Source organism: Zea mays, chromosome 5 (genome assembly GCF_902167145.1).
Source record: "Zea mays cultivar B73 chromosome 5, Zm-B73-REFERENCE-NAM-5.0, whole genome shotgun sequence".
Classification (NCBI taxonomy): Eukaryota; Viridiplantae; Streptophyta; class Magnoliopsida; order Poales; family Poaceae; genus Zea; species Zea mays.
Window position 1 is genome coordinate 226,033,341 of NC_050100.1, and position 20,468 is coordinate 226,053,808.

Genomic DNA, 20,468 nt, shown 5'->3' on the forward strand with positions numbered 1-20,468 from the left:
ACGGACGGGAGGATCATAATCCCAAAAAGCTTGGGAGGGAGGGAGTACGGTATGGCAGCCGAAAGGAAGTTGGGACAACGGTCAACAAAGTGCCTCCCTCCCTCCCTCCCTCCCGATAAAACAAACGCTCAACCTTATTGGGCTGGTAAGTGAGAAAGGTGTGTTGCCAGCCCAGCCCAGCCCATGGTCGACGGTCGAGACTGGAGGATGGATTGATTCTTGGTGCAGCTGCGGACGGTCGCCAACCAAGCAAAAGCGAATGGAATCCTCGGGTCCGTCCGGCCACGCAAGCGGCGGCACCACCATTCATCTACGAATCCATGGGAGGAGATTGGAGTGGGGCCAGCTAACGGATCGGAGTCGGAGTCCTTCTTGTGCTTCTCCTGCTCTGCTGGTGCCGCTGCCATGGGTTTCCCCAGCACCCCCAACCTGAAGCTGGAGCCTCGCCCTCGCACGCGGAGGCTCCTGCGCTGCGCCCTCAGCTCTGAGCCTGTGGTATGTATAGTGTACTGACGTGATAATCTCTAGCTAGCACTATCTCATACAGTAGATATGAATCCATCCATGTTTCTCTGCCTTGCCACCAATCAATAGACATACATCATTACTATACTACCTAACTTTGATATGCTTACTTATCGGTTTCAGCAGCCTCCCATGACTGTTTCCATCACTGGAGCCACAGGTTTCATTGGACGCAGATTGGTTCACAAGCTTCTATCGGGTCTGCTTCCTTCCTTGGCTCACTACTGGACTGGATTCACTTATTGCCTGCCTTCTCTCTCTCATCACATACATACACATGTTTCATTGCATCCAGATGATCACAAGGTTTGCATCTTAACAAGGTCTGCCTCCAAGGCTGCGTCAGTTTTTCCTGGTAAGAAAAGATCCAACTCAACAATCACTACTTCCTGATGCATTTACCCATGCATATACACTACCGATACTACTGTCAGGCGGCTATAATAATAAACGATGTTCAGTTCTATCGTTGCTGAAACCAAATTTGTGATCCGTGCATGTGCATATGACGACCTGATCCATCCATCGCACGCAGCTTCCACCTATCCTGGACTCACAATAGCCCAGCAAGGGGATTGGGAGGCATGCGTCAGAGGCTCCACTGCTGTTGTCAACCTGGCAGGCATGCCCATAAGCACTAGATGGTCACCCGAGGTCCGTTCCATTTGTTCAAATCTCCAGTCTGCAGTAGATACATAGATATATCTGTAATCTTTGCCACGATTCGATGCATTTATCTCCCTCTCTATGTCGTCCATCATAGACTACCTGCCTTCTCTTTCGCAGATTAAGCAGGAAATCAAACAGAGCCGGGTCAATGTTACATCAAAGGTACATCCCATCCCATCCCTCCCTACATACAATTCAAAACATGCAAGCTAATAATTCACTTCGCTTTGATTTCCTAAGCTAACTATTTCAACTAGTATATAATTATGCTTCCTATTTTCACCGCTGAAAAAGGTGGTGAAGTACATCAACCATGCTGGAAACGCTGATACTCGACCCTCAGTGTTTGTGAGCGCAACAGCCATTGGCTATTATGGTGCGTCGTTCGTGAACTAGCCACTTGGCTTCATCTTGCTGAGGCTGATGAACTAGCATCCGCCGTTTTAATCCACCTGCAGTCCAATAGAAACACATGCACCGGTTGTTTTCGATCACTTCGCTGCGTGCATAAATGCTGCAGGTACCAGCGAAATCCATAGCTTTGATGAATCAAGTCCCTCGGGCAATGACTACCTAGCTGAGGTTAGGTTCATGCAGTTCTAGCTTACATTGCCTACTTTCCATCACTCCTCGAGCGTCATAACACTTTCAGTAAAGGATCATTGCTCCTAATGCATGATGCATCCAACATTTTACATGCATCTTACAACAGTCTGTCTTCTGTCCCTATGACGTGGGCAAAAAGTGCAGGTGTGCAGAGAATGGGAGGCCACGGCATGCCAAGTAAACCAGGAGGATGTTAGGCTTGTACTTCTCCGGATTGGGGTTGTTCTTGGCAAGGACGGCGGTGCTCTAGGTTGCTGTGTTTCATTTAATTCCTTTTCTCCCCTCTTGTCCTTTTATTTTCCTTCCTCAAGAGAAGGACCATTCCAATCTACGCTGCTTATTCACCTGGTTCATCTGTCCATCTGCAGCAAAGATGATACCCCTTTTTATGATGTTTGCTGGTGGTCCTCTGGGGACGGGACGCCAATGGTTGCTTCTCTCTCTTGTGCTACAGACTTATAGTATACGCTGGGATCCTAGTCATTCTGTTTTCAGACAGATGGGATTTGATCGTTAGTACATTCAACTTCAGCATATTGTACCAATTAATTGATTATCTGATTGCTAGGTTTTCTTGGATTCATCTGGATGACCTAGTCAACCTCATCTATGAATCTCTAACGAACCCTACATACAAAGGTGAACTCACACATTCTCTGACCCCCCCCCCCCCCGCCCATGTGTTACAGACTAGGTATGCTGCTAGAAGCCATGCAAACACCCTACTGCAAGCAAAACAACTTATGAATTTCATGAATTGTAAGATAATGGTATGGATATCAGTTGAATGCAAGACACTTTATGGTGCGATACTGCAATGAATTCATATTGTGGTAGCATTCAAGTAATGACGTAGTGCTAGCTGACTTTGGAGTACATGATACACTTTATGGCATGATTTTGTATATTGAGAGCAGCCTCACATTCTGTTTATTAGGTGTAATCAATGGAACTGCACCTAATCCTGTGCGTTTGTCTGAGCTATGCGAACGTCTGGGGCGAATCGTTGGGCGGCCCTCTTGGTTGCCCGTGCCGGGATTTGCGCTCAAAGCGGTGCTAGGAGAAGGCGCTTCTGTGGTAACACTCATCTCATTGACATACTACATTCCTACGTAAATCACACTTATATGCTATTTGGAGAGAGATCAGAACAGATTATTACTTTTGGATACTGTTATGACGGGTATAGGATATGGGCGTAGGCTGAAACAGCTACCCGCCCAGGGCCAAACGGCTTAGAAGACAAGGGAAGAATCTGTTAGCTAGTTATTAGATAGAGTTTGTTAGCTAGTTATCCCTAAATAAAAGGGCTACATATTAGGAGGAGTTTGTTGAGGCCCGGGACCGGTCTATAAGGTCTAGGCGTTGTATCCAAAAGGATTGTGCATTGATCAATCAAAGAAAGGGATCATTCCTTGCCTCACTCGTGTTCTCCACCCTCGTCTGTGTTCTTGAGCCGGTAGCAACACGACTCCCCTTCACCCCCGCTCGCCTAATCATCACCCCGCGAGTACTCACTCCTATAACCTTCGCAGCCGAGGTAATCCTACCAATTTGGTATCGGAGATGCCGGGATCCAACGCCGGCGACAGTCCTGCTTTTGCCGCTCAGCCATCATTGTTGGAGGCGATCACCACCGCCCTTGCCGAAGTTTAGCACTAACTTGGGGCCTTTGCAACGTAGATGTCCTCCATTTCCTCGCGCATTGCAGCAGTGGAGACCACACCTGCAGCATCGGCGTTGTCCCTTCCAGCAAGCTGCCCCTATGGCTTGCCCGGGTATGGAGGCATACCCCCACCTCGACGCCAACTGATGTGCCCATCCCACCACCCATCTCCTCATCCTCTGCTGTCGCCTATACCTCCACCGTGCCACCAGCCACCACCAACCAGTTCCCAATCCATCTACTACCCTTGTCGCATTCACCCTCACCCATTCCACATTATCCACCCCTTGTCAGCCATATATTAGTGCCATTCCCCATCCTTCAACTGTAGGAGTTCCTCACTTCGATTGCCTCGAATTTGCCTTATTTGACGGCAAGGAAGACCCCCCTCCAGTGGCTCAATCGATGTGAACAATTCTTTGAAGGTCAGCGCACGTTGGAGGAGGAGAAAGTCTGGCTTGCATCTTATCACATGACAGGGATTGCTCGGACATGGTACACCCAACTTCAGCGCGACAAACCTTCCTTGTCGTGGGGAATCATCAAGCTGCATTGCCAACTCCGCTTTGGGCCGCCACTACGCAACAATCCTCTCAGCGAACTGGCACGCCTTCCCTTCCGCACGTCAGTGGGTGACTACCAGGAGAGGTTTTGGGACCTGCTAGCCTAAACAACTCCTTTGTCTCAGGAGCAGAAGGTACAACTATTTATTGCTGGACTGTCGGAGCGTATCAAGATCGACGTGGAACTCATGGCACCACGTGATCTCAATCTCACCCTGAGTTTGGCGCGCGCATACGAACGAAGGACACAGGCGCTCGACACCCACCCGACACCAAACTCCAACAAGCACCAGCAACGTCCACCTCAGCATCCGTCAGTACCAGTGCCGGCACCGCAACCAGCTATAACTGCAGCACTCGGCACAATACAACAACGACCATTCAAGAAGCTGACACCTGCCGAGATGACTGAGTGTTGTTGCCAAGGACTTTGTTACAATTGTGATGAACAATATATCCGCAGTCATCGGTGCCCTCGGCTCTTTTACTTAGAGGTGACCGATTATGAGTATGACACGACCACACAAGAAGAGGAGACACCGGAGAATTCTGAACCAGTGATCTTGCTCCATGCACTGGCAGGTATCCGATCAGAGGACACAATGCAGGTCAAGATCCAAGTCAGGGACAAAATCCTCACTGCTCTTCTGGACACAGGATCCACACATAATTTTATCAACACATAGATTGCACAATCCATGCAATTGGGGTTCAGACCCTGCCATGGTTGCCAGGTGACAGTAGCCAATGGGGACAAAGTCAACTGCTATGGGCTTGCAAATAGTCTCAGCTTCTCAGTAGGTCCGGAGGAGTTCATCATGGATGCTTATGCCATTCCTTTGGATTCATTTGGTGTCATCTTAAGAGTTCAATGGCTGCCAACTTTAGGACCCATTCTTTGGGATCTGGATGATATGTGTATGGCCTTCTAGAGAAGGGGCAAGCGGATCCTTTAGAAGGGACTGGGGTCTACACGCTGGGATATACCCATGCCCCTATCAGCTCGAGCAGCCAGGGCAGATCCCACAAACATGATGGAGTCCCTGTTACAACAGTTCAATGATGTCTTCAAGGCCCCCAGTGGTCTACCACCAGCAAGGCCATGTGATCATCACATCCACCTACTCCCTAGGACCACCCTAGTAGTTGTAAGACCATACAAATATCCTCAGCTATAGAAGGATGAGCTAGAAGCACAATGTTCAGCTATGTCGCAATAGAGAAATATTAGGCACAACACATTAGCATTTTCAACCCCGGTCTTGTTGGTCAAGAAGTCAGATAATTCTTGGCGATTCTACATTGATTATCGAGCATTTAATGAACGGACTGTGAAGGACAAATTCCCTATACTAGTGGTAGATGAGCTGCTGGACGAGCTCCATGGTGCTTGATTCTTCACAAAGCTCGACCTTCGCTCTGGTTATCATCAGGTGCGAGTACACCCAACAGATGTCCATAAAACAACCTTTCGAAGACACCGCAAACATTTTGAGTTCTTGGTAATGCCATTAGGTCTATCCAACGCACCGACTACCTTCCAAGCATTGATGAACGTGGTCGTAGGGGCTCTTCTACGCCGTTGTGTCCTCATATTCTTTGATGACATCCTAATCTACAGCTCGTCTTGGTTAGACCACCTTCGACATGTCAAAGGAGTTCTGGAAATATTACGGGAAAATCATCTCTTCATCAAGCAGTCCAAGTGTTCTTCCCGAGCATCTTCGGTGTCTTACTTGGGCCACATAAACTTAGCAGAAGGTGTGGCAATGGATTCAAGCAAGATCGAGGCTATCACTTCTTAGCCAGCTCCTCAGTCACCAAGAGGGCTGCGTGGATTTTTGGGACTAGACGTAAACTATCGTAAGTTTATCAAGGACTTTGGGAAAATTGAAACCCCATTGACCGCCCTAATGAAAAAGGAGGGGTTCCTTTGGGGACCAGTAGCAACTACAACATTCCACACACTAAGGTGCCCTCTCCACAACACTTGTCCTACAACTTCCAAACTTTGGGCAATCATTCATTGTTGATTGCGACGCTTTTGGAATCGGATTTGGAGCTGTGCTGCTTCAAGGGTCAGGACCACTAGCATTTTCAGTCATCCATTTGCAGTCATCAAGGGTCTATGAAGAGCTGCGACATGAATGTGCAGCAGCGCCAGAGTGCCAACAAATCTGCAACCAAATCAAAGACGACGTCCTTACTGACCCATGACAGCTGGTTGATGGCCTTATCTTGTATGGCCGTCAGGTGTTTGTGCCGGGGTCTTCTGCCCTGTTGCCAACTATATTGGACACTATCCACTCGGCAGGACATGGAGGCATCTAGAAAACACTGCAACGAGTACGTGCAGACTTCAAGATCAACAAGGACAGATAGTTTGTACGTGATTGGGTTCGTTCATGTGCCGTGTGCCAACAAAAGAAGACTAAAGCCCTACACCCAGCTGGTTTGCTTGAACCACTGGAGGTGCCATCGCAGGTTTGGGCCGATATATCAATGGATTTCATCGAGGAACTTCCCAAAGTGCATGGCAAGTCCGCCATTCTCATTAGTGGACAGATTCTCCAAGTATTCACACTTCATAGCTTTAAGCCATCCCTACACAACAACAATAGTGGCTCAGGCTTTCTTTGAAGGAATAGTTCGACTTCATGTGTTTCCTAAGTCGATCGTCAGTTATCGCGATCCGGTTTTCACAAGAAACATCTGGCGCGACCTGTTCAAACTAGCAGGTGTCAAACTTCGAATGAGCACAACTTTTCACCCATAGACAGATGGTCAATCTAAGGTGGTCAAGACTATTGCCATGTATCTCCGCTGCATCACAGGTGATCGTCCAAGGCCTTGGGTGGAGTGGCTACCATGGGCTGAATATTGCTACAACACTGTGTTAGAATCGATACGACACAAAGCAGATCAAACACAGAGAAGACATAGATTTAACGTGGAAAACCATCCAAAGCGAAGGGGAAAAACCACGTGCGCCGGACAACAACAATCTCACTATTTTTTGGGTGGTTACAGATCGCAGGAGATTTACAATGAGATGATTATCTCTTGCGGATTACCAGTGTATTTATAGAGGTGAAACCCTAAGGTGAGTAGGGAACGATCCGTACCACTCATCGCTACGCTCCGGCCGAAGCCTCCCAGCGATGGGCCTTCGCTTCGCTCGCCAACTTGGTCGCCTTCTCCAGAATTTAGATTACAAACTCAACAAACTCCACCTTGAGACAAATTTCTTGTAGCATCATAATAACAAACTCCACCTCAAACAATGCATCATCATCATGCCGGTGCCAACAACCGCTAGGGCTAATTTGTAATACCAACTAAGCTTGAGCATAGCTCAAACTTAGCAACAGGAACATGCTTCGTCATCATATCAGCAGGATTATCATGAGTACTGATTTTGCATACCTTCACCAAACCTTTCTTAATGATATCGCGAACGAAGTGATAACGAATTTAAATATGCTTGGATTTCTCATTAATCATTTGATCTTTGGTGAGATAAATAGCACTATGACTATCACAATGAATGGTAATGCAAGACTTAATTTCACATAGCTCTGAATATATACCTTTCAACCATAAGACTTCCTTAGTAACTTCTACAATCGCCATATACTCAGCTTTTGTGGTAGACAAAGCAACAATATCCTGTAAACGAGCTTTCCAACTCACAACACAATCTCCAACAGTAAAGACATAACCTGAAAGTGATCTCCTCCTGTCTAAATCACCACCATAATCTGAATCAACATAGCCAACCAGACCATCTCCAGATTTATCAAAACATAAACAAGCACTAGAAGAACCACCTAGATATCTGAAAATCTACTGAACAACTTTCCAATGCTCTTTACCGGAATTAGACATGTATCTAGCAACAACGCTCATAGCATGAGACAAATCAGGACGATAGCAAACCATAGCATACATGAGTGACCCAACAACACTAGAGTATGGAACTTTTGACATATAGTCAAGATCCGCATCAGTTTCAGCATACTGTTTAGCAGACAATTTAAAATGAGGAGCCAACAGAGTACTCATAGGTTTAGTATTTTGCATGTTGAAATGACGAAGGACCTTCTCAATATAATTCTTCTAGCTCAAGTATAGCAATCCAGACTTTCTATCCCTGACTATCTCCATGCCAAGGATTTTCTTTGCAGCACCTAGATCCTTCATATCAAATTCGCTACTAAGCTGCGCCTTCAAAGCAACGATTTTCTTCATGCTTTTGGCAGCAATCAACATATCAACATATAACAACAAGTATGTAGGTGATTCATTAACAAACTTAAGATAAACACAACTATCATATTGAGACCTCTGAAAGCCATTAGAAAGCATAAATGAATCCAAACTCTTATACCATTGTCTGGGAGATTGTTTCAGACCATATAAGGACTTCTTCAACTTGCACACATAGTCTTCTTTTCCAGGAACAACGAACCCTTCAGGCTGGTCCATATTAATGTCCTCCTCCAAATCACCATGTAAGAAAGCAGTTTTCACATCTAACTGCTCAAGCTCATAGTCATGCATGCCAACAAGGCTAAGAAAGGTACGAATTGAACTATGCTTGACAACAGGAGAGTAGACATCAATGTAATCAATTTCTGGAATCTGACTAAAACCCTTTGCAAGTAGCCTTGATTTATAGTGCAGAGGCTCTTTTGTAGTCATACCTTCTTTTCTTTTGAAGATACATTTGCACTTAACTGCCTTTTTGCCAGGAGGCAACCGAACTAGTTCCCAAGTGCCATTCTTCTCAAGAGACTCCATCTCTTCATGCATAGCACCGATCCACTTTTCACTATCAGTAGACAATATAACTTTTGAGTAATTCAATGGTTCCTGAACGTTATCAACCTCTTCAACAATAGCCAAAGCAAAAGCAACATTGCACTCTTGAATCAGTCTTCTAGGCCGAACTATCTTCCTCCTAGCTCGACCTTCAACAAGAGATTGAGGATGAGACTCCACAACAGGTTACGAGGCACTGATAGGAGATGTATTTTCAGCAGGTTCAGCAGATGGTGGAGCATGATCATCAACATCCCCCATGTGCTCCACCTGCACATTGATAGATTCAGAATTCCGATTAGTAGTACTAGTAGATACAACAAAAGTGAACATAACAGTTTCATTGAACACAACGTTCCTACTATAAAATGTCTTCTGTGTATCAGGATTCCACAATTTATATGCTTTAACACCAGATCCATAACCCAAGAAAACACACTTAATTGCTCTAGGCTCAAGTTTACCATTATCAACATGTGCATATGCAGTATAGCCAAACACTCTCAACTGAGAATAATCATAGAGGGAGCCAGACCAAACCTCAATTGAAGTTTTCTTATCGATAGCAGTGGATGGTGAACAATTGATCAAATTACAAGAAGTGGAAGCGGCCTCAGCCCAAAACTTTTGGCTCAAACCTGAGTTGGACAACATACTCCGAGCCTAAGAGATTATTATTCTATTCATACGCTCCGCCACACCGTTCTGCTGAGGCGTATATGGTATAGTGCGGTGCCTCACAATGCCCTCCTTCCTGCAGAAGGAGTTAAAATCACTAGAACAAAACTCCATACCATTGTCAGTTCTCAGAACTTTCAGATTCCTCTCAGTCTGCTTCTCAACCATAGTCTTCCAAACCTTAAAAGACTCAAATGCATCTGATTTTTGCTTAAGAAAATAAGGCCAAACTAAGCGCGACTTATCATCAATAATAGTCAACATGTAACGAGCACCACCATGAGAAGTTATATGTGATGGCCCCCACAAATCAGCATGGACATAGTCAAGAATGTTTTCGGTATTATGAATAGCAGAACCGAACTTTACCCTTTTATGCTTATTGAAAACACAGTGCTCACAGAAATCAAGGGTATCAGCATGGAAACCATCAAGAAGACCTCTCTTGCTTAATTCTGCTAAACCAAGTGCACTCATATGGCCAAGGCACATATGCCAAATTTTAGTAGTCTTAGGATCAGAAGCAGCAACAACATTAGCAGAGCCAGAAATACCTCGTAGCACATATAAGTTTTCAGCTTTCAAATCACCTTTAATTACCACAAGAGAGCCTTTTGTTACCTTCATGACACCGTCACTGGCGGTATACTTATAACCTTTCTCGTCTAGAGTACTCAAAGAGATGAGGTTCCTGAACATGGATGGAACATGCCGCACTTCTATCAATGTGTGCACAACCCCATCGAACATCTTGATTTGCATGGTGCCCATGCCAACAACAGTGCAAGGGAATTATTGCCCATCCGAATAGTGCCTCCGTTTTGCATAGCTTCGAGGATCCATTGGACATCATCATCAGCACATCCAGCAAAGGCAATAAGAACATCACCATTATCAGAACTATTTTTTGGAGGCAACAGAGACAGTACCACTGGTCTTACCCTTATCCTTGTTCCTCTTCTCCTTGTTCTTCAATTTGTAACAGTTCTCAATTACATGGTTCGTCTTCTTGCAATATTTGCAAAACAATTCATCGGATGGCCCTCTTGACTTTGTGATATCCTGACCTCTGGGATGATGATATCCTAGCCCAAGGCTTAATAGAATTAATAGAGTATTCATACCAACAAGGTGCATCTTCTTTTTTGGAAGCCTATCTCGAAAGAACATCCAAGTTAAGTGTGCTTGGCTTGGAGCAATTTGAGATGGGTGACCGACCGGGATGTTTTCTCGGGTGCGCATGAGTGAGGACAAAGTGCGCACAAAAGACTCGTGTTGGTCTGTGGGGATAATATATGATACTAGAGAGCTGCCAGGAGAAAGTACCATCGGTCCGGGATTGGACGGGGTGTTACAAGTGGTATCAGAGTCGACCCTCGCTGTTTCACGGGCGTGTGTGGGTTAGGGGTTCGGGTATATGGCTCATGGCGCATGTGGGCCTAGAGTGGTCACATGACATGGCATATGACGACACTAGACACACAGACGTGGCTAAGAGGGGAGGTTTCTGGATTGGGGTTGACCGACGAGGACATCGTTCTTCTAAGGGGGTGGATTGTGATAACCTGACCCCTGAGATGGTGATATCCTAGCCTAAGGTTTAATGGAAATACCTGCGTTCGGGATGGTGTGGTAGGAGGCACCGGAGTCAGCCATCCAGTCAGAGACCGAGGTGGGTGGGGCCAGCGTCATCGTGGAGAAGGAGCTGGCGAGAGACTGCGCGTCCCACCCATTGGTCCAGGGCCCCCACACAGGCTGGGCCGGAGGCCCCAAGAGAGGAAGGAGCCCCTGCTGAGGCTGGGGAGCCGAGGGCGCAGCCGGCGGCAGAGCGGCAAAGAAGACCTGCTGAGAGGTGTGTGGGGGGGGGGGGGGGGGGGGGGCGAGGGACTGAGGCACCCGCGGATGGCTCGAGCCACATGTGGATGGTGCCAGTCCACGGGTTGTAGAGGGATGGCCACTGAGAACCACCCGGAGAGCTACCCCGGCCGCCCGACATGCTACCGCGACCGCGACCCCCCGGAGCTAGTAGGCCGACGAAGAGCTCCAGAGGGCGATGGAGCCGAAGGACGGTGAAGTGGAGCCCCCGGAGTCAGAGGGGCCCGAGGCGCGCTGTAGAGCGCCGTGGCGGGATCTGCGGTCGTAGTGGCGGAGAGGCGAAGCTCCTCGAGAAGGAGATCGTTCTTGACATCCGCAAAAGTGGGAAACAGCTTCATGCGGGTAAGGATGGGCGTCACACGATCGAAGTGAGGGCTAAATCCACGGAGGAGGTTGAGCACGAGGCTCTCATCGGTGATGGGGGCCCCGAGGGTGCAGAGAGTGTCTGCCATCGTCTTCATCTGACGACAATACTCGTCCACAGAGAGATCGCCCTGAGCAAGCTGGCGGAAAGCGGTCTTAAGGTACAGAATTCGAGTCTGGCGGTTGCCGAGGAACTGAGCCTCAAGGGCACCCCAGATCCGGTGAGCCGTATCGTTCGACACACGAACGATGTCTTGAAGTTCGACCGTGAGGGTGCCATGGATCCAGGAATGTACCACCTCATCCATCAGGAGCCAATCCTCCGTCGGGCCAGTGACCGGGGAGAGGACGTGGTCGACGAGGGCGTAGCGGCAGAGGGTCTGCAGGACCTGGTCGCGCCACCGAGGGTACTGATTGGAGTCCGGCGCGAGAATGTTGGTGACGGTTGCCCGGATGCTGGTGAGGGTCGCCGCCTGAGCGTGAAGAAAGGCGCGAAGAGTGGAGGCTAGGACGGACGCGGGCTCGAAGGTGTCTGCGCAGTGTCGAGCGGACGTGGGAGAGCCATCCAACACGACCTTGCTGGCGAGACGACGATAGGTCTCGGCGTACTGGCGCTCGATGGCGTCGACAACTGCCTACTCCTGCTCAAGGGCACGCGCGGCGTCCTGGGCCCGCTGGCGAGCCACTGTAACGGCTGCCCAGGTGGCGGCGAGGATGGTGGCAATGTCATCCGAAGGAGCGCACAGTGATGAGGTGATGGCGGAGGGCTGGCTGTAGACAGTCAGCGGCGGTGGGTAGTCACGCACGGGGACCCCAACCGTCATGTCGAGCGGGACATGGGGAAAACCTGACGCCAACAACTGAGAGCGAAACAGGACGATATCCGGCAGGGAGAGCGCGCTGGAGGGGAAGCCGAGGAGATGACTGCGACGGCCGGAGCAGATCCGTGGGGGCCCAGGGAAACAGCAGGAGCCACCAGGGGGCGGATGGGGTCGGCGCCGGCGCGGCCTCGACGGACAGAGGGTGGAACGACATGGGTGGTCGGGTTGGGGGGGGGGACAAAGGCCGGAGCGGTCGGAGGCGTGGCCAAGAGACGACGAGCCGAGGAGGAGCAGCGGCGGGCTGGGAGCTGCTGCTTGTCGTCGCAGCCTGCTGAGTGCCCGCAGGATCTGGTGGGGGTGGCGGCGACGACAGCGCGCGTCGGTGGGGGCCCTAATGGGCTAGGCCCATATACATGCAGCACTCTAACAGTGAGGAAATGACTCTTACTTTTGTATTGTATTTTTGTTTCCTAGGCCACTTAAGACGTGTACGGTAATTTTTCTGTGGTTATATATGTCATAAAAAATAATGTTACATAATCTTGTTTAATTTATAAAAAATCCGGTTTTATATTTGATCGCTGCAGGTGTTGGAAGGACAAAAGGTTGTTCCGGCGAAGGCCAAGGATCTGGGCTTCTCCTATAGATACCCCTATGTTGAAGACGCTCTAAAGGCCATTGCCCGAGACCTATAGAGCTAGGTTGAGGACGATACAGGCAACTTAATTTAATTATTTCTTATCTTAACTAGGAACGTGCCCGTGCGATGCTACGGAATACAAATTGCGACCCTTTAATAGACTTAGGGCCCTGACGACGTGCGGCGTGAGTACAATAGTGACGGCAAAATATGTGATTGTTAAACATAGATATAGAACGATATAAATAAGTCTACCCAAATAGATTGAAATGGAATCACACAAATAGTTTATAAAGAGTAAATATATAATGCTTAATCATAAGTAAATATGCTGACACCTTGTACACTAATCTAATCTTTTTTAATAATATTGTTAACTCTCTGTTGTATATTTGCCGGGATGGCATATCTGCACGAATTTTCCTCGTAACTTAACAGTTCAATAATAAAGTTCCTCCGAAGAACCTTTGCATCCTACACATAAGACATATAAGAGAACAAAACATCAATTTTTTATTATTTAATTGGAATGTATGTTTGAATATGAAAGGAACGTACTCCACTCACCCTAACAAATTTCATTGGACCATCATTCCCCCACATGGTCATAGCTTGTAGGATAAGGTAGCTGGTGTTAAGCCTATAAAATAATGTTTTGCCAACTAAGTTATATACAATGGAAATCATAGAAAAAATGAAATTGCTAAGAAGATGGTACAGAGAAAATACTCTTTTAAGTCAATTGGAACACCAGGTTGAATTGTATGTTGCCACTTAAAAATATCCTCTGTCCATCTAGTACGTTTCTTGCTATAGGCAATCTTATATTTCTTTGAAGCGATGATAATCGCTTCTGCGAACCTCTTGCATGGCATATGCTTACACCAATCTTGAATAGGTGCAAAGTCAATAAAAGTGACGTGTTTTTACCATGATCTATTACGAAAAGGGCGTAGCAACCGTTGAATTTCCATGGCATAAGAACCTATAAAATATCAGTCATTAGGATTGCAAAGAAGTGCCCTTTATAAATACATTTGAAATGAACTCATACTTACATATTTACAAGCCGTGATATAATAGTTCATTGATGGCCAACAATCGAGTGTTTTTGTTAACTCTTCTGCTGTAGGGTCCTGATGGTACTTTGGCAGTTTACCAAAACCAGTCATTCTCTGGATAAATATTAATATATATACATGACCACATGAGGATTAGATATAGATAGATACTATATATTGCTACATTATTGATTGGAAATAAACTTACCCAGAAGCGCATGTCCATATAATGCTTTCTATTCTTTATGATTTCACCTTTCGGCCTACGTGACTCTTTATTGGCAAGCAATCGAACAGCCATATCAAAACATTTTAGAGTCGTATCTAGATTTATACTTAATATGTTCTGCAGGTCTTTGACAGATATTTCTATCTTAAAAGGATTGAAACTTCGCACCCATATCATCCTGTAATGTAGCATGACATGACGGAAGTCTATATCAAGACTATACGTAATTGGTATAAATAAAATAGACAAAACAATAAGCACTTACTCTAATGTCCTATCGTCTTGGATTGCCATAATGTAATCACATAACACATCTATTAAATCGGCTTTAGTCACTGACATGTCTTTTGTGGAGAGACCACTCATTAAAAAGTCGTCTGTGCACCCATCCGCCGAGACTTTTGTAGGAGTTCTTTTATCCCATTCATCAACAAACCACCTTTGTAAGTCTGCTTGAGTAATGGGGCCATCCTCATCTTCCATCAATACCTCGCTATTATCAAGCACATGGAGTAGTTTCCTCTTCTTATGATTTGTTGGGCTATCTAATATCTCAACATCAGAGGGGCTTCCAGTATGAACTTCTTTATCATATTTGTATATTGGATATCCCCTTCTTTTGTTCATGTATGAAGATAGTAATATAGCAGCCAATTTTTTTCTAAAATGTGACATGTCATCCTGCAAATAAGAAACAATTTACTTAGCATTATATGTAACACTGACTGTAGATGTGCATATATGCCATAATAGTAATAATATACCTGGGTAAAACTGTCAGATAGCTCATCCCCTGTCCAGTACTCGATATAGTTCAAAAGAAATAGGCCACATGAAGAGCTACATTATATACATGAATAAAAATGTCAAAATTAACATTTGTATGAAGAAATTAGTTAAGAAGAATTTATGGTATACCCATCTGTCTGCTTTGCATATCCCATATCTATTTCTCTCAGCGGCCAAGAAGCAACATGAAGGTTTGGCCACCTGTGATCTTTTAAATCTTTACGCTGAGATACCATATCAATTTGCCTTTGCAGCCCTTTAATCTTTATATTTTTGTAAAACATGGAATCAGATGTTGCGCTAAGTTAATGAGATAATATTAGTAATTGTTTAGTTTGTGCAAACTCATCGAGTCAGTGAGGTCATTGCGGTCAAATGTAGTACCAAGTGAATCGAGTACTTGTATCTCCATATTTCTTGCATTGATGACGACAAGATACCAGTGTGTTCCTCGGATGTTTATCGGAATAAACACCTACAAAATAATTATAAATATTCCATAAAAATAAAATACATGTAAACACTAACCATCTAAATTGCAAACTAATATTTACCATATCATGGTCTAGGTAGAGTAAAACCCTTCGTTCAGCACTACATATTTGTGCCATGTCTGTAATTGGATATAGCTCATCTGTTTTAGTTTTAACATCACCATCTCGCTTTAGAAAGTTGAACTGAAAAGCATTTTCTATGTGTACACGACCTCCAGATCTGCACTTTAGTTGCTGTGTAGTTTTTATTAAATTTATGTAACAGTCTATCACCTGCAGGTAATTTATGGTTAAAAATACCAGGGCGAGTAAAAAAAATTATATATACCAAGGTCAGCAGATGAAAAACTAATCATAGATTACCTCATCACCTAGATATGCGCCCGGTTGAAATAGACATTCTATCCATTTCCTTTCTACACAGGCATCATCGATGAGCACGACTTCTACCCTTGGTTCACAAGGGATTTCTTTAATCCAATCGATGAGGGCAAGATCAGCATCCGTGCAAATATAATCTAGGAACAAAACAGTTGTGAGATGAAAGGAAAATCGCTTACAATAGAAAACAAATTGATCCCTACAGTATTTATAGAATATATATAATACCTTTTGGAACAATTACAGTTGCCACCGATTTTTTTGGCTTGTTATGAGACAAGCACACAAGTAAAGATTCATCTACTGATAGTTTATTATCTCTTTGGGGGGTAGGAAGTACAGTATTTTTCTCTTGATCTTCCATCCTCGCGAGACAAAAACCTACAATCATTGATACTATGTTTTACTTGATATATCAATAAAAATGTCTCTACTATAACAAGTTGAAAATATGTCTCAATCTGGTATCACGATTACCAAATAACCAAGTATAGCAATAGCAAACATATATATTCAATAATATGTAACCAACTGAAACAAGGTACATGGCAAACATTAGTGAGGACATAAAAGTGAACAACTATTAGTTCAAACAATGTGATTAATGAACTAATTAAATAGTGATGGTAGATATAACTAATATACAATTGTAATACCTTCTTGGACAACTATATTTGTATTTAGAGGTGATCCATTATCAAATGTTGCATCCTTGTCCAATTGGCTTTCATCAACTGGTACTTTATTTTCTTCCTCTAAAGAATCCATCAAGGAGAAAGAATCCTGCATACATTGCGAATAAAATCATCTAATCATCTAAATATATATCTAAATATATTGTAGATACATAGCAATAATTGCTATGGAATCAATATGGCGATCGAAAACCCGAAGCCCCTATGGTGGGAGGCTCCAGCTTCGGTCCTCATCAGGGTTAAAGCGCCCCCATGGCGCTGGCTGTACCGATGGGTGTTGCTCGATGATCCCTCCTGCCCCTCCTCCTCGTGACCTAGGGTAGAGGTGTTCCTCGCGCTTCTACTCGACCTTAGGCGCCAACGAGGTGGGGATTGTGTCGTGGCTTCCTCGAGCTTGGACGGTTGTCCCTGTGATTCCCCTTTGATGAATCGAAGGCAGCAGAAGGTCCAACAAGAGATGGAGAGTACCTCGGACTGCTCTCTGGAGATGGTGCGATGCTGTTGTTGTGATTCACCGCCGACAGCTTCTCTCCCTCTTTGTATCTGGCGTAGAGGTTGGTGGTGAGTGGCTCACGGTGGCGTACTCGCATCTTCCTCAGGTCAAATACCTTTATTTATGGTCATAAAGGGGAAGGTCCAGGCGGGCGTGGATCCCGCATCCGTTGCTGCTCAGTTTGCGCCAGGCGCGGATCTCGCATCCCTTGTTGTTCGGTTTGCGCCAGGCGCGGATCTCGCATCCCTTGTTGTTCGGTTTGCGCCAGGCACGAATCCCGCAGCCCTTGTTGTTCGGTTTGCGCCAGGCGCGGATCTCGCATCCATTGCTGTTGGGATAGGGAGGGAAGGGGATAACATAGCTGTTGGGAGTACTAACTTGAATTAACTCTATTTGTTTCTCTTGTGACCAAGTTCAGGAATTGTTCACAATGGCCCGCGTGTATGTTGGCAACTTGGATTCATGGGTGACTTCTGGGGAACTCGAAGATGAGTTTCGTGTGTTTGGAGTTCTGCGAAGGTCACTAATTTTCCAAACTTTATTCAGGTTTTGTATAGATACATTTCATAGTTTTTTCATGTTTTCCCTTGAGCCTTGAATGATTGGCAAGTTAATCTAAGAACCTTGTCATTCATATGGTGATGAAACCCAAGAGAATAGTTTTATGATGTTCTGGTGATTTATTTATGTGCTCACAAACTTATTAGAGAGGGTCATAGACTCATAGTTCAGCGCTAACTTTGATTTCAACTTGCTCGTATTCTTCACTGGATGTTTGTGTGGCCAACATCCTATCCAGTCTGTTAAACTTGTTTCATTTACCGTGATATTTGACTTTTCAAGGGATTTAGGTTCCCATCTAAAAATTATTGATTGCAGTGGTGTAAAACTTTGCAAACTTGATCGTCCAACTATTTGTCTGCAGAGGTGCTTTGAAATGTTTATATCCATTTTGCATTCTCATCCAACTCTGTTTTATTTCAAGATTTTTTTGGATCTTTTAGATGGAGGTATGCAGAATGTTTTTAAGGCGTCGCCTAGGTGTCCAGGCGCTCGGCTAAACCTAGCCGCCTTGCCCGCCTAGTTTGTGAGATGGAGTTTGTTGTTTCACCTGGTGCAGGTCGCTAACTGTTGTTCTCAATGAAGTTGAACTTGTTTGAAGCTCTGCCTGGACACTTTTTTTTTATAAAGAGGAATCCTGTGATTGTTTGGGGAGTTGTTCAGTCAGGTGTATATTAAGAGCTTGCTTCTATATTTGGCATTTTTGGGGAGAACGGAGCAGCATTTTGATTATTCTGGATTTGAAATTTGTTACTCTTACCCCTCTCTTTGCTCTTACTACTTTTTTGCTGGCGTTAACTATCTTTTGTGCATGGTGTCCAAAATAGGTAAGAATGGATGGAGAGTTGAACTATCTCGTAATTCCAGTGGTCGTGGTGGTCGTGATCGGTATGGTGGATCTGAGTCAAAGTGCTATGAATGTGGTGAGACTGGACACTTTGCACGTGAATGTCGTCTGCGCATTGCCTCTGGAGGTCTAGGCAGTGGAAGACGGCGCAGTCGCAGCAGGAGCAGGAGCCGCAGCGGCAGCGCTAGATACCGCAGGAGCAGGAGCCGCAACCGCATATCAGTAGATGAAGCACATGCTTTCATATATATGAACATCTTCTTAACCATGTTCTTTTTCTTTCTTTTTAGCTGTCATGCAAACCAATGGGTTTGATTATTTTGCAAGAGTACAGTTCAGTGTATCGTTCTCTAATTGTTATATGTTGAATCTGAGATTATGGCTAAGACACAAAAGGTTTTAGTTACTGCAGCTTTAAAGTAGTGTATTAACGATATACAATCAGTTTTGGTGTATCCTAACAAACGAAACGGTATGTTGTATGCAATGTCCGGGAAGTCATGACAGCGATATCGGAGAGCAGTAGTCCAGATGTGGAGCTTATTCTGGGTGGGACAACCCTTCTTTACCCCAGACGACATGTTTGAGCTGATGTTGGGATCGTCAAGCTTTGCTTAGGCTCAACCTTCACTCTTGAGTCATGTGCGAGACTTGGAAAGAAATCAGAGCATTTTTTTTCTTATTCTCCAGAATAGTTACTTGTCTGATGTAGCATAAGCATTCAGACTCGAAAGATAGAAAAGCAATGGGAAGGTGTTAACTGAAACCAGTGCTCCTATTCTAGACAAACACCTGGTTTGAAGTAAAACCTATAACAAGAGCATATACTCAAGTGGTTCCCCTCTGACATGCACAAGCATATTTACTAACTCATGGTGAGCGTCTGTATACCTGTGTCTTCTTGGCTGTGCTGCTGAAGACGCGACGCGAGGCCTTATGTTGTCTGACGACACTCGTGCTCGTGCAGGCCCTGCTCCCGCTGTTCCTTAGGCCGGTGGTTCGGTTTGCGGCGCGCGTGGTGGAAGGTGGGCCGGCGGTCGCGGTGGCGACGATCCTGCACCGCGCCGGCGCGCTGCCTAGGAACCGAGGCCTGGAGCGCCTCGTTCGAGACGACGCGCTCCAAGGCCGCGGACAGGACTGCATCGCTAGCTTCGTCGTCGGCGTCATGCGCTGCCTCTGCTAGTAGATTCGGTTGCCTAGCTAGAGCTAGAGAGAGGGGAAGTGGACTCCATTGTTCGGAGAAAATTCACCTTGAAATTTGTAGCAGGAAACTTGAATTGAAATGCTGACCCTTTACCTCACCTCTCAAGTCAAGGCATTACAGCTAAACGACAAGTTTTAACAATCCGACAAAATTATTCAGCGTTACGGATAGACGTAGGAATCTAGTGTACCTCTCACATGACAAACAAACGAACGGAAAAAAGTGTACCTCCAGCAAACAAACGTACAGATCTATATAAGCAGTTGAAGAGAAAGCATCCCTGTGAATTTATCATCATTTACACATCTTAGGCAATGTGATTTCCAGGTACATTATATCCAATCAAATCCCTACCAATCAAATAAAGAAAAAGCAATGGGATCCCTATCAATCCTATTATATATATCGTGTTAACTGAAACCAGTGCTCCCCAAACTTTAATAGTGTGTAGAGACCACCTAGCATCCATGACAACAATCTTCTT

At 45.4% G+C, this 20,468-nt stretch overlaps 2 protein-coding genes across 11 annotated transcripts; both read left to right on the forward strand.

The window, feature by feature from the left end:
• Positions 1–42: 42 nt before the first annotated feature.
• LOC100383043 (uncharacterized) lies at positions 43–19,191 on the forward strand. 10 transcript variants are annotated; one of them, XM_035958737.1, is made up of 13 exons: positions 215–495; positions 652–724; positions 821–880; positions 1,061–1,179; positions 1,312–1,356; positions 1,489–1,570; positions 1,715–1,776; positions 1,945–2,050; positions 2,169–2,229; positions 2,369–2,439; positions 2,738–2,877; positions 17,791–17,891; positions 18,761–19,166. In XM_035958737.1, exons 1-13 carry the CDS (start codon positions 406–408, stop codon positions 18,762–18,764), a joined length of 1,014 nt encoding a protein of 337 aa, XP_035814630.1. In that variant the 5' UTR covers positions 215–405; the 3' UTR covers positions 18,765–19,166. The 10 variants fall into 10 exon arrangements, with proteins under 10 accessions (XP_035814633.1, XP_035814631.1, XP_035814630.1 ...); XM_023300035.2 differs by having other exon boundaries at positions 249–495; positions 649–724; positions 18,761–19,191; XM_023300033.2 differs by lacking the exon at positions 17,791–17,891 and having other exon boundaries at positions 18,761–19,175.
• An 89-nt stretch (positions 19,192–19,280) lies between these two features.
• Positions 19,281–20,081, forward strand: LOC118471971 (uncharacterized). The gene is made up of 2 exons (XM_035958908.1): positions 19,281–19,329; positions 19,638–20,081. The coding sequence occupies exons 1-2, from the start codon at positions 19,281–19,283 to the stop codon at positions 19,961–19,963; spliced, it is 375 nt and encodes a 124-aa protein (XP_035814801.1). The 3' UTR covers positions 19,964–20,081.
• The last annotated feature ends 387 nt before the right edge of the window (positions 20,082–20,468 follow it).